The sequence below is a fragment of the Pogoniulus pusillus genome, chromosome 40 (genome assembly GCF_015220805.1).
Source record: "Pogoniulus pusillus isolate bPogPus1 chromosome 40, bPogPus1.pri, whole genome shotgun sequence".
NCBI classification, from domain to species: Eukaryota; Metazoa; Chordata; class Aves; order Piciformes; family Lybiidae; genus Pogoniulus; species Pogoniulus pusillus.
Genome location: NC_087303.1, coordinates 7100619 through 7113593, shown reverse-complemented (window position 1 = coordinate 7113593; position 12975 = coordinate 7100619). Strand labels below are relative to the sequence as shown.

At 61.9% G+C, this 12975-nt stretch overlaps 1 protein-coding gene across 3 annotated transcripts in view; it reads right to left on the bottom strand.

Annotated features, from left to right (window-relative positions):
• The window catches only part of NSF (N-ethylmaleimide sensitive factor, vesicle fusing ATPase), an 85746-nt gene that overhangs the window by 60338 nt on the left and 12433 nt on the right, over positions 1–12975 (bottom strand). For all 3 annotated transcript variants that reach the window (XM_064174568.1, XM_064174566.1, XM_064174567.1), the window contains exon 2: positions 2738–2823. In XM_064174568.1, coding sequence (XP_064030638.1) covers positions 2738–2823 — 86 coding nt within the window. The remainder of the gene's footprint in view (positions 1–2737; positions 2824–12975) is intronic.

Below are 12975 nucleotides of genomic sequence, written 5' to 3'. Positions count from 1 at the left end.
GGGTGATCAAGGACTCATCCAGCCTGGTCCTGAACACCTTCAGGGGGGTTGTGGAGCACAGAAGCACCCAATGTGATCAAAGATCCTGGAAAACCTGTGCCAGGCTCTCACCACCCTCAATCTGTGCCAGCCTCTCCCCACCCTCTTCATCTCCACTCTCACTCTCCCCTCTCCCAGCTCAGAGCCATTGTCTCTCCTCCTGGCACTCCCAGCCCTTGTCACAAGTCCCTCCCCAGCTCTCCTGCAGCCCCTTCAGGCACTGGAAAGTTGCTCTAAGCTCTCCCTGGAGCCTTCCCTTCTCTAGCCTCAACAGCTCCAACTCTCCCAGCCTGTCCCCACAGCAGAGGTGCTCCAGTCCCTGATCACCTCTGTGGCCTTCTCTTGTTCCCTCCTCCTGCTGCAGGTGATCCTCTCTTCCTGCTGCAGGTGATCCTCTCCTCCTGCTGCAGGTGATCCTCCCCTCCTGCTGCAGGTGATCCTCTCTTCCTGCTGCAGGTGATCCTCTCCTCCTCCTGCTGCAGGTGATCCTCTCCTCCTGCTGCTGCAGGTGATCTTCCCCTCCTGCTTCAGGTGATCCTCCCCTCCTGCTTCAGGTGATCCTCTCCTCCTGCTTCAGGTGATCCCCTCCTCCTGCTTCAGGTGATCCTCCCCTCCTCCTGCTGCAGGTGATCCTCCCCTCCTGCTGCAGGTGATCCTCCCCTCCTCCTGCTGCAGGTGATCCTCCTCTCCTCCTGCTTCAGGTGATCCTCTCCTCCTGCTGCTGCAGGTGATCTTCCCCTCCTGCTGCAGGTGATCCTCTCCTCCTGCTGCAGGTGATCCTCTCCTCTCCTCCTGCTGCAGGTGATCCTCCTCCCCTCCTGCTGCAGTTGATCCTCTCCTCCTGCTGCAGGTGATCCTTCCCTCCTGCTTCAGGTGATCCTCTCCTCCTGCTGCAGGTGATCCTCTCCTCTCCTCCTGCTGCAGGTGATCCTCTCTTCCTGCTGCAGGTGATCCTCTCCTCCTGCTTCCGGTGATCCTCCCCTCCTCCTGCTTCAGGTGATCCTCTCCTCCTGCTGCTGCAGGTGATCCTCCCCTCCTGCTGCAGGTGATCCTCCCCTTCTGCTGCAGGTGATCCTCCCCTCCTGCTGCAGGTGATCCTCTCCTCCTGCTTCAGGTGATCCTCTCCTCCTGCTGCTGCAGGTGATCCTCCCCTCCTGCTGCAGGTGATCCTCCCCTTCTGCTGCAGGTGATCCTCCCCTCCTGCTGCAGGTGATCCTCCCCTCCTGCTGCAGGTGATCCTCCCCTCCTGCTGCAGGTGATCCTCTCCTCCTCCTGCTGCAGGTGATCCTCTCCTGCTGCAGGTGATCCTCTCCTCCTTCTGCTGCAGGTGATCCTCTCCTCCTGCTGCAGGTGATCCTCTCCTCCTGCTGCAGTTGATCCTCTCCTCCTGCTTCAGGTGATCCTCCCCTCCTGCTGCAGGTGATCCTCTCCTCCTGCTGCAGCTGATGACTTCCCACTGCAGCCAGAGCCACCACAGCAGGGAAGGTGCTCACCACCTGCCTTGGCTGCCTGTACCCAGCCCTTGTGTGGGCTGAGCTGGAGCACTCTGTGCCTGCTGCCTCACTGCCCAGACCCAGCTCCCCTCAGCCTGCCCCAGCACTGGCATTAAGGAATCCAGACTGTGCCCACCCTCAGGCTGCCTTCCCCTTCTGTCCTGGTGCACCAAAGCCCCCAGGACAGCAGAGAGCTCCCAGTGCCTGCTCAGCACTGCAGAGGGATGTGGGGGTGAGCAGATGCCCCCAGACACACAGTTAATGGCAGCTCAGAGATCCAAGTCTGGCACAGCAGCAGCAGCACTGCCAATGCAAAAAGGCCTGCAGGCCTTCATGAACACAGTGACAGTAATGAGGTGACAGAGTCAGAGTCACTGCACTTGGAAAAGCCCTTTGAGATCCTCGAGTCCAACCATTCTCTCACTCCAGCTCTGGGGCTAAGCCACAGCCCTCAGCACCACATCTCTGCCTCCCTGGATGGCTTCCAGGCATGGGCAGCCTGAGCCAGGGGCTGAGGACCCTCTGAGTGAGAAGTTTCAGGGACTGGAAGGGGCCTGCAGAGCTCATCCAGCTCAAGCTCCTGCCAGGGCAGGGCACCCAGGGCAGGGCACCCAGGGCAGGGCACCCAGCAACACAGCCAGGGGTGTGTGGGAAGTCTGCCCAGAAGGCTCCACAGCCTCTCAGGACAGCCTGCTCCAGGCCTGCAGCACCCTCACAGGGACAGAGTTCCCCCTCCTGTTCCTGTGGCACATCCTCTGCTCCAGCTGGCACCCAGTGCCCCTGGTGCTGCCCTTGGACAGCCCTGAGAAGTTCTTCTAATGTCCAACCCAAGCCTCCCTTGGTGCAGTTTGAGGCCTCTTGTCCTATCCCCTGTGCCTTGGGAGCAGAGCCCAACCCCCCCTGGCTGCAGCCTCCTCTCAGGGAGCTGCAGAGAGCAATGAGGTCTCCCTCAGCCTCCTCCTCCCACACTGCACCCCCCCAGCTCCCCCAGCTGCTGCTCCCAGCCCTGCTCTCAGGGCCCTCAGCAGCTTCCAGCCCAGGGCAGAAATGCTGCAGAGGAAATCTCAGCTCCTGCAGTGCCTCCAGCTGGGAGCAAGAGGCACAATCAGTGTCTGGGTGCCTGAGAGGCAGCAGCTCTGTGACCTACCCTCTCGTTGTCCCCCTCCCCACCTGGACATTTCAGCCCAGCCCCAGCCCACACTTACTGCCCAGATGGGAAGTCCTTTTCGTTCACCACAGCACAGTTGGTCAGGGACAGCTCATCCGTGGGACATCTTGCAGCTTGCATAGGCTGGGAGGAAGGAAGAGGACAAGAAGCACATCACAGTCAGCTCTGCTCTGCCTCCCCTGAGCCTCCAAGCTGCTGCAGGTCCAGAGAACAGCCCAGGGAGGTGCTTGGGTCCCCATCACAGCTCACAGATGTGAGGGGTTGGAAGGGACCCACAGAGCTCATCCTGTCCAACCCCTGCCAGAGCAGCACCATCCAGGCTAGCTCAGGGCACACAGAACACATCCAGACAGGCCTGGGAAGGCTCCACAGGAGACTCCACAACCTCTCTGGGCAGCCTGTGCCAGGCTCTGGGACCCTCACAGGCAAGAAGTTCTCCTTGTGCTGAGCTGGAGCCTCCTGTGCTGCAGCTTCCATCCACTGCTGCTTGGCCTAGCCCAGGGAGCAGTGAGCAGAGTCTGTCCCTCCCTCCTGACCCCCAGAGCCTGTCCTCTACTCCTGACCCCCAGAGCCTGTCCCCCCCTGCTGACCCCCAGAGCCTGTCCCCCCCTGCTGACCCCAGAGCCTGTCCCTCCCTCCTGACCCCCAGAGTCTGTCCCCTGCCTCCTGACCTCCAGAGCCTGTCCCCCCCTGCTGACCCCCAGAGCCTGTCCCCCCCTCCTGACCCCCAGCCTCAGACAGTTACAGACATTGATCCAATCCCCTCTCAGGCTTCTCCTCTGCAGACTCTCAGCCCCAGGGCCCTCAGCCTCTCCTCACCAGGCAGTTCCAGTCCCCTCCTCATCCTCACAGCTCTCCCTTGGGCTCTCTCCAGCAGTTCCTGTCCCTCTGCAACTGGGGAGCCCCAAACTGAAGGCAGTGCTCAAGATGAGGTCTCCCAGGGCAGAGCAGAGGGAGGGGACAACCTCCCTGGGTCTGCTGGGCACACTCTGCTGGATGCCCCCCAGGCCCCCCCTGCCCTCTTTGGGCACACTGCTGCCCATGGATGTTCTCCCCCAGCACTCCCAGCTCCCTCTCCCCAGGGCTGCTCTCCAGCAGTCACCTCCCAGTCTGTGCTGCTGCAGTTTGTTGTCCCTCCCCAGGTGCAGGACTCTGCACTTGGCCTTGTTGAGCCTCACTTGGTGCCTCTGTGCCCAGCTCTGTCTCTCCAGGGCTCTGTGCCCAGCTCTGGCTGCCCTGCAGGTAGCCAGGGAGAGGCTGGACAGGCTGTGGGCAGCCTGCTCTAGTGCAGATGTCCCTGCTGACTGCAGGGGGTTGGGCTGGATGAGCTTTGGAGGTCTCTTCCAGCCCAGCCCATTCTGTGAAGCTGCCTCCTGAGCACTGAGAGAGCAGAGCCCAGTGGCACTGCCAAGCCTCTCACATACTGCACCCAAAACTGTGCCCCTTGTGAGCCAGGAGCCCTGAGTCAGAGGCTGGCAGGGGACTGCTGGCCCCTGGTGTGCAGGCAGCCCCCAGCAGCACTGCCCGAGGCAGGCACAGACCTTGGCATGGTTTTGAAGCTGGTAAAGCAAAGCAGCCCCAGGCAGAGCAGAGCCAGCAGAGCCCTGGGTGCCTCTGGGTGCTCCTCTGGGTGCAAGAGACTGGGGAGGGGAAGGGGGAAGGGAGAGGTTGGGCTGGGGAGGCCATGGGGAGACCTTCTCACTCTGCAGCTCCCTGCGAGGGGGCTGGAGCCAGGTGGGGGTTGGGCTCTTCTGCCAGGGAACAGGACAAGAGGGAATGGCCTCGAGATGCCCCTGGGGAGGTTTGGGCTGGACACGAGGAACAATTTTGTCCCTTTCAGGGCTGTCAGGGCCCGGCCCAGGCTGCCCAGGGTGGAGCCCCCAGGCCTGGGGGGTGCCAGAGCCGTGGGGATGTGGCAGCTGGGGCATGGTTTGGCACTGGGTTAGTGCTTGGACTTGCTCTGAAACCTCCTCAGGTGCTCAGCTCCGAGCTCCACGGCTGCTCCCTGGCAGCACTGGCAGCAGGGGATGGGGGCAGCCCCCCCTGCACTGCCACCCTGCAGCTGCAGGCAGCCTGGCAGCGCCAGGGCGAGGCTGTGCCCCCAGCAGCTGCCACCACTCACCCCCCTGAGAGCTCTGCCAAGGAGCAGCAGCAGGCAAGGGAGGTCCTGCAGGAAGAGCAGGGCAGGAGCAGCCAGGAGGAACCTCAGCCTGGGGGCACCAGGAACAGGGTGGCCAGCAGGGCTGGGGAGGTTCTGCTCCCCCTCTGCTCTGCCCTGCCCTGCCAGGACCACACCTGCAATGCTGTGCCCAGTTTCAGCTCCCCAGGCCGAGTGGGACAGGGACCTGCTGCAGAGAGCCCAGGGGAGGCTGCAGGGGTGCCTGGGGAGCCTGAGCAGCTCTGCTGGGAGGAGAGGCTGAGCCCTGGGGCTGCTGAGTGTGGAGAGGAGAAGGCTGAGAGGGGACCTGAGCAGTGTCTGCAGCTACCTGCGGGGTGGGTGCCAGGGGGAAGGTGCCAGGGGGAAGGTGCCAGGGGGAAGGTGGCAGGGGAAGGTGGCAGGGGGAAGGTGGCAGGGGGAAGGTGCCAGGGTGGAAGTGGCAGGATGAAGGTGCCAGGGTGAGGGTGCCAGGGTGAAAGTGGCAGGGGGAAGGTGCCAGGATGAAAGTGGCAGGGGGAAGGTGCCAGGGTGGAAGTGGCAGGATGAAGGTGCCAGGGTGAGGGTGCCAGGGTGAAAGTGGCAGGGGGAAGGTGCCAGGATGAAAGTGGCAGGGGGAAGGTGCCAGGGTGGAAGTGGCAGGATGAAGGTGCCAGGGTGAGGGTGCCAGGGTGAAGGTGGCAGGGTGAAGGTAGCAGGCTTCTGTGCTCCACAGCCTCCCTGGAGGTGTTCAGGAGCAGGCTGGATGAGGCCTTGAGCACCCTGGGGCTGGTGGGAGCTGTGCCTGCCCATGGCATGGGGTTGGTACTGGGTACTCTTGAAGGTCCTTTCCAGCCCAAAGCAACCTGGGAGCCTGCAGAACCTTTCTGCTCCTGCTGCTCTGGGCTGCTGGGGAAAGGACTCAGCAAATTCCTCCCCAGCCCAACCTTCTCTGCCAGGCTGTGGCTGGAAGGGACCTCCAAAGCTCATCCAGTCCAACCCCCTCTGCACTCAGCAGGGACATCCTTCACTCCATCAGGCTGCCCAGAGCCCTGCTGAGCCTCACCCTGAATACCTCCAGGGATGGGACCTCAACAACCTGCCCTGGGCAACCTGCTGAGTGCTCTACCAACTGCCCTGCAGCTGCTGCTCCCCAGAACTGCACTGCTGAACATCCTCCCTGAGTGCTGCTCAGTGGCCCCTGGCATGTGAGCAAAGGTTCCCACTGCCAGCCCTGAGCCATTCCCCTGCTGGATGGAAGTGCAGAGAGAGACTCCATTGGGAGCCACAGGCTGGGATCACCGAGTCCAACCCAGCCCCTAACAGCTTCTGATTCACCAACCCCTGGCACCAAGGGCCTCATGCAGCCTCCTTCTGAACACTTCCAGCCATGGGCACTGCACCACCTCCCTGGGCAGCCCATCCCAGTGCCAATCTCTCTCTCTGCCAACAACTTCCCCTAACATCCAGCCCAGACCTGCCCTGGCACAGCTTGAGGCTGTGTCCCCTTCTTCTGTTGCTGGCTGCCTGGCAGCAGAGCCCAACCCCACCTGGCTACAGCCTCCCTGCAGGCAGCTGCAGGCAGCAATGAGCTCTGCCCTGAGCCTCCTCTGCTGCAGGCTGCACCCCCCCAGCTCCCTCAGCCTCTCCTCACAGGGCTCTGCTCCAGGCCCCTCCCCAGCCTTGCTGCCCTGCTCTCAACACCTTCCAGCACCTCAGCATCTCTCTGCAATGGAGGAGCCCAGAACTGGACACAGCACTCCAGGGGTGGCCTGAGCAGTGCTGAGCACAGGGGCACAAGAACCTCCCTTGTCCTGCTGCCCACACTGCTCCTGAGCCAGCCCAGGATGCCATTGGCTCTGCTGCCCACCTGGGCACTGCTGCCTCCTCTGCAGCTCCTCTCTGCCAGCACCCCCAGCTCCCTCTCTGCCTGTCTGCTCTCAGCCATTCTGGCCCCAGCCTGCAGTGCTGCTTGGGGTTGCTGTGGTCAAAGTGCAGAACCTGCCCTTGGCCTTGTTCAAACTCCTGGCACTGGACTGTGCCCATCTCTGCAGCCTGCCCAGGTCCCTCTGCAGAGCCCTCCTGCCCCCTAACAGACCCACACTCGCTGCCAGCTTGGTGTCATCTGCAACCTCACAGCTGCAGGACTCAATCCTCTCCTCCAGATCAATGAAGATGTTAAACAGGACTGTGCCCAGCTCTGATCCCTTGGGCACACCACCAGTGCCAGCTGCCAAGTGGATGTGGCACCATTCAGCACCATTCTCTGTGCCCAGCCATGCAGCCAGTTCTTAGCCCAGCACAGAGTGCCCCTGCTCCTGCAGCACAACCTCAGTGGTCCCCTGGGCACCAGTGCCCCCAGCTGCCCACTGAGCTTCACCACCTGTGGGCACTTCACTTCCTGCTTTCTCCCCCCACGTGCCAGGGCACAGCCAGGGAAGGGCATGTCCTGCCAGCCCTGCTAAGGGCATTAGTGGGGATATTTCTGGAGCACAAAGCTGCTGCATTAAGCCTTCTGTAGCCCCAGTGCTCAGCTGCAGCTCTAATCCTCCCTGCCAAACTGCCTCCCACACAGAGCCACAGTGCCAGGGGCTGGGAGGGACCTCCAGAGCCCATCCAGGGAGAGTGAGAGTGGAGATGAGGAAGAGATTCTTGAGAGTGAGGGTGGGGAGAGGGTGGCACAGGTTGAGGGTGCTGAGACCCTGGCACAGGTTGAGAGGTTGATCAAAGATCACATTGGGTGCTTCTGTGCTCCACAACCTCCCTGGCAAACCTGGGCCAGGCTCTCACCACCCTCAACCTGTGCCAGTGTCTCTCCCTCTCCCCTCTCCCAGCTCAGAGCCACTGTCCCTCCTCTTGGCACTCCCAGCCCTTCTCACAAGTCCCTCCCCAGCTCTCCTGCAGCCCCTTCAGGCACTGGAAGGTTGCTCTAAGCTCTCCCTGGAGCCTTCCCTTCTCTAGCCTCAACAGCTCCAACTCTCCCAGCCTGTCCCCACGGCAGAGGAGGTTCTGCAGCCTTCTGAGCATCTTGGTGGCTCCCTTTGAACCTTCTCCAGCAGCTTCAGGTCCTTCTTGTGCTGGAGGGCCCAGAGCTGGAGGCAGTGCTGCAGGTGAGGGCTGAGCAGAGCAGAGGAGCAGAATCCCCTCCCTGGTCCTGTGCTCAAGGACTCCTCCAGCCTGGTCCTGAACACCTCCAGGATCACATTGGGTGCTTCTGTGCTCCACAACCTCCCTGGCAAACCTGGGCCAGGCTCTCACCACCCTCAACCTGTGCCAGTCTCTCAGCCTGACCCTGCAGAGCCCCAGCTCTCTCAGCCTGTCCTCAGAGCAGAGCTGCTGCAGCCCTCCCAGCATCTTGGTGGCCTCTAACACTTCCATGCCCTGCTTGTGTTGGGGGCTGCAGCACTGCACACAGTGCCCTGTACTGCCAAAGCTGTGCCCATGCAGAGCCCTGCCCTGATGCTCCTCCTGTGCTCCAGGAGGGAAAAGAAGAGCACAGGAGGCACTGCTCATGCTGCAAGGGTTAAGGACCTCACCTCCAGACTGGCTTGGGTTGGAAGGGACCTTAAAGACCATCCAGACCCAAGCCCCCTGCCATGGGCAAGGACACTTCCCACTGGCCCAGGCTGCTCATGACACAGCAGCAGCACTGCCTCCACTCCCCTGCTGCTGAGCTGATGCCAGCCATGATACCCCTGTGCCAGGAGGCTCTGTGGTGCTGAGACATTGCACTGACAAAGTGAAAGCCACCCTGGAGAGCAAAGAGCTTCTCAAGAGCAGTCAGCACAACACCTGAGCTCTCCCAGCCTTCCCTTCCCAGCGTGGCAAGGAGTGGCTACCAATGGCTCCATGGCCAAGTGCAGGCAGTGCCCAGTGGAGTCCCTCAGGGATCAGTCCTGGCACCAGGCTTGTTCAACACCTTTGTGGGTGCCATGGACAGAGGCACTGAGTGCAGCCTCAGCAGGTTTGCTGCCCACACCAAGCTGTGTGCTGCAGCAGCCAGGCTGGAGGGCAGGATCCATCCAGAGGGAGCTGGGCAGGCTGCAGAGGTGGGCACAAGCCAAGCTCAGGAGGTGCAACAAGACCAAGGGCAAGGTCCTGCAGCTGGGTCGAGGCAATGCCAAGCACAAATCCAGGCTGGGCAGTGCCAGGCTGGAGAGCAGCCCTGGGGAGAGGGACTTGGGGGTGCTGCTGGATCAGAAGCTCAGCAGGAGCCAGCAGTGTGCACTTGCAGCCCAGAGAGCAACCAGAGCCTGGGCTGCAGCAGCAGCAGTGTGGCCAGCAGGGCCAGGGAGGGGATTCTGCCCCTCTGCTCTGCTCTGCTGAGACCCCACCTGGAGTCCTGCATCCAGCTCTGGAGCCCCTGGGACAAGAGGGCTGTGGAGATGCTGGAGAGTGTCCAGAGCAGGGCCAGGAGGATGCTGAGAGGCTGCAGCAGCTCTGCTGTGAGCACAGCCTGAAAGAGTTGGGGCTGTGCAGGCTGGAGCAGAGGAGGCTCCCAGGGGACCTTCTTGTGGCCTGCCAGGAGCTGAAGGGGGCTCCAAAAAAGCTGGGGAGGGACTTTTGAGGCTGTGAGGGAGTGGCAGGAGTGGGGGGGATGGAGCAAAGGTGGAGGTGGGGAGAGTGAGGCTGGAGGTGAGGAGGAAGTTGTTGAGCAGGAGAGTGGTGAGAGGCTGGAATGGGTTGCCCAGGGAGGGGGTTGAGGCCCCATGGCTGGAGGTGTTTGAGGCCAGGCTGGCTGAGGCTGTGGGCAGCCTGCTCTAGGGTAGGGTGTCCCTGGGCATGGCAGGGGTTGGCACTGGCTGCTCCTTGTGGTCTCTGCCAACCCTGACTGATTCTATGATTCTATGCATGGACTGAGGTCTTCCTGCACAGAACCAGCAGCCTGAGCTGTGCTGGCTCTTCAGGAGAGGGCACTCAGAGCAATGCTGCCTTATCTGGGTGCTCTCACCCACACCCCAGCTCACCTCTGCTCCTCCTGGACTTCAAACCAAGCAAAGCACTGCTGGGGTAAAGGGTGAGCAGTGAACACTCTGGGCATGGCACCCAGCACAGCACCCAGCTGCCTGGGCAAGCCCAGAAACGTGCTGGGTGCTGCAGAACTGGGCAGATGATGGCAGAGGAGCTGGGCAGAAATATCTCTGCTCCAGAGCTGGGCAGATGATGGCAGAGGAGCTGGGCAGAAGCATCTCTGCTCCAGAGCTGGGCAGATGATGGCAGAGGAGCTGGGCAGAAGCATCTCTGCTCCAGAGCTGGGCAGATGATGGCAGAGGAGCTGGGCAGAAGCATCTCTGCATCCCTCAGGGCACACAGCAGGCAGGCTGCTGGGACAGTATCGAAGCTGAGGGAGCTGGGGCTGGGAGCAGAGGAGCCTGAGGGCTGCCCTCAGTGCTGTGCTAAAGATGTGCAGGGCAGGGTGGGCAGGATGCAGCCAGGATCTGCTCAGGGATGGCCAAGGACAGGACAAGGGGCACTGGGTGCCAGCTGGAGCAGAGGAGGTGTCAGGGGAACAGGGGGGGAATCTTTGTCCCTGTGAGGGTGGTGGAGGCCTGTAGCAGGCTGCCCAGAGAGGCTGTGGAGTCTCCTTGTGTGGAGAGATTCCAGACCCCCCTGGCTGTCTTGCTGTGTGCCCTGCCCTGGGTGCCCTGCCCTGGGTGCCCTGCCCCGGCAGAGGGTTGGACTGGCTGAGCTCTGGGGGTGCCCCTGATGTTCTGGGATGCCATGAAATGGGGATCCCCACTCCAAAAAGCAGCCCAGCTCTGCTACAGCCACTGTGGCACTTAAGCTCAGAGCTTCAGCTCCTGCTCAGGAGCTACCCTGGGGAAGGTTTGGTGCCCATTTAGCAGGGACCAAGCAGATGTGTGCTGCCTGTGTGGCTGCCTCAGAGGTGCTCAGCAAAAACTCTCCTTCACTGCTAAAAGCCTGCAGAGGAAATGCAGTTTGAATGCTGAAAGGAAGGAAGAATTATGGTGCTAAAGAGCTCTGGAGATAAAGAGGGAGCTGAGCTGCTGACAGGCAGAGCCTAAGCTGTCCAGGAGCACAGCATCGTTAAGGGCTGAAAGCCCTCGGGGATCATCAAGGGACCATTAAACCACGACCCACAGCTCCCTGGGCAGCCTGTGCCCATCCCTGACCACTCTCACAGCAAAGGTTTCTGTCCTAATCTCCAACCTAATCCCCCCCCAGTGACCTTGAGGCCACTTCCCCTGACTCTGTCATCAGTCACTCGGGAGAAGAGGCCAACTCCAGCCTCACCCCAGCCTCCCCTCGGGGAGCTGCAGAGCCAGAGGAGCTCTCTCAGCCTCCTCTTCCCCAGGCTAACCCCCCCAGCTCCCTCGGCCTCTCCCTACCACGCCTGCTCTCCAAGCCCCTCAGCAGCTTCCTCGCCCTCCTCTGGACCTGCACAGAGCAGCACCGAGCAGAGCCCAGCACAGCCTGGGCCCAAAGCTCCACCAGACCAAGGGAGAGCAGAGCCTGAAGGTCAGAACTGCAAGCACAAGGACCCTGCTGCTGCACGCAGCTGACAGCCACCAGCAGCAGCAGGGCTGAGTCAGTAGCAGCCTGGAGCCACAGCGAGCTCCCCCAGCACAGGAAAGCCTGAGGAGGAGGAGGATGACTGCCTTCCTCTGCAGGCACCACAGACCACTGAGCTGAACGCTGGGGAGAACAGACAGCTCTGCTCTGCCAAACAGAAGAAACTGGCACCAGTCAGCAGGGCACTTCAGAGTGGGTCCCAACCTGCCACGGCTGCAGTGGGGACAGCAAAGACACCTCCAGAGCTCCTTCCCGGGCAGCCTGCAGGGATGGTTAGGAGAGGAAGATGATGATGATGATGATGATGGCTGCAGCAGGCCCAGGCTCAGGCACAATGATGCCCCAGCTGCTGTAAGCTCCCAGGCTGCAAAGGCTTTTCTGGACATCTCAGAAGCAAAGAACAAAGCTTGCAGAGCTCTGCAGCTGCAAGAAGAGAGCAAAGACCTCCAGAGGGCTCAGCGGGCAGCAGGCCTGGCCAGGCAGCTCTGCTCTGCAGCCCTGCAGGGGCTCAGGGGCCCTGCTGTGCCCAGCAGGTCGAGTGCCCTGTGCCCAGGACAGGCAGCCCTGCCTGGCTGCTCAGGACTGGCCTTTCCATCAGCAACATCTGACCCCAAGCTGACTTTGCTGCCAGCTCCTCTCCTCCTCCCGAGGGGCTGCTCAGGAGCAGCAATGCTCTTGCCCTGCTGGGAGAGGAACACCTCAGGGGAGCTGAAAGCTCAGAACTCATATCCAAGTGCCAGGCAGAGCTCAGAGCAAGCCAACACCAAGGCAGCCTCAGGACAGAGAGTTCAGTGGAGGAGGACAGAGGAGATGGCAGCCTCCTTCCCACGCACCCGAAGCTGACACTCAGCAGTGCCAGGCTGCTGCTGCTGCCAGCTCAGGCAGTGCAGGAGGCACCGAGGAGAGCAGCAGCAGTGCCCACGCAGCAGCTGCTGCCCAGGGCAGAGGCCACAGCTGAAAGCAGGAGAGGGAGAGTCAAGATAGAACCATGGAATGGGTTGGGTGGGAAGGGACATTTAAAGGTCATCCCTTCCAACCCCCTGCAGCCAGCAGGGACCTCCCACCCAGAGCAGGCTGCTCACAGCCCCACACAGCCTGCCCTGCACTGCTGCCAGCCATGGGCAGCTCCCAGCTCTCTGGGCAGCCTGGCACAGGCTCTCCCCACCCTCACTGCCAAACATTTCTCCCTTCTCTCCACTCTCAAGCTCCTCTCTCACCTTCCAACCATCCCCCCTTGGCCTGGCCCAGCAGCTCCTGCTCACAGCTCTGTCCCCAGCTCTCTGCTGGGCCCTTCAAGCACTCCAAGGCCACCACAAGGTCTCCCTGCAGCCTTCTCTCCTCCAGCCTGCCCAAGCCCAACTCTCCCAGCCTGGCCTCACAGCAGAGCCCTGCCAGCCCTGCCAGCACTGCTGTGGCCTCCTCTGGCCCTGCTGCAGCAGCTCCCTGCCTGTGCTGGGGCCTCCAGAGCTGCCCAGCACTGCAGGGAGGTCTCAGCAGAGCACAGAGGTGCAGAATCCCCTCCCTGCCCCTGCTGGGGCTCAGCCCAGGACAGGGCTGGGGCTGGGCTGGCAGTGCCCAGTGCCAGTTCATGTCCAGCTTCTCACCTA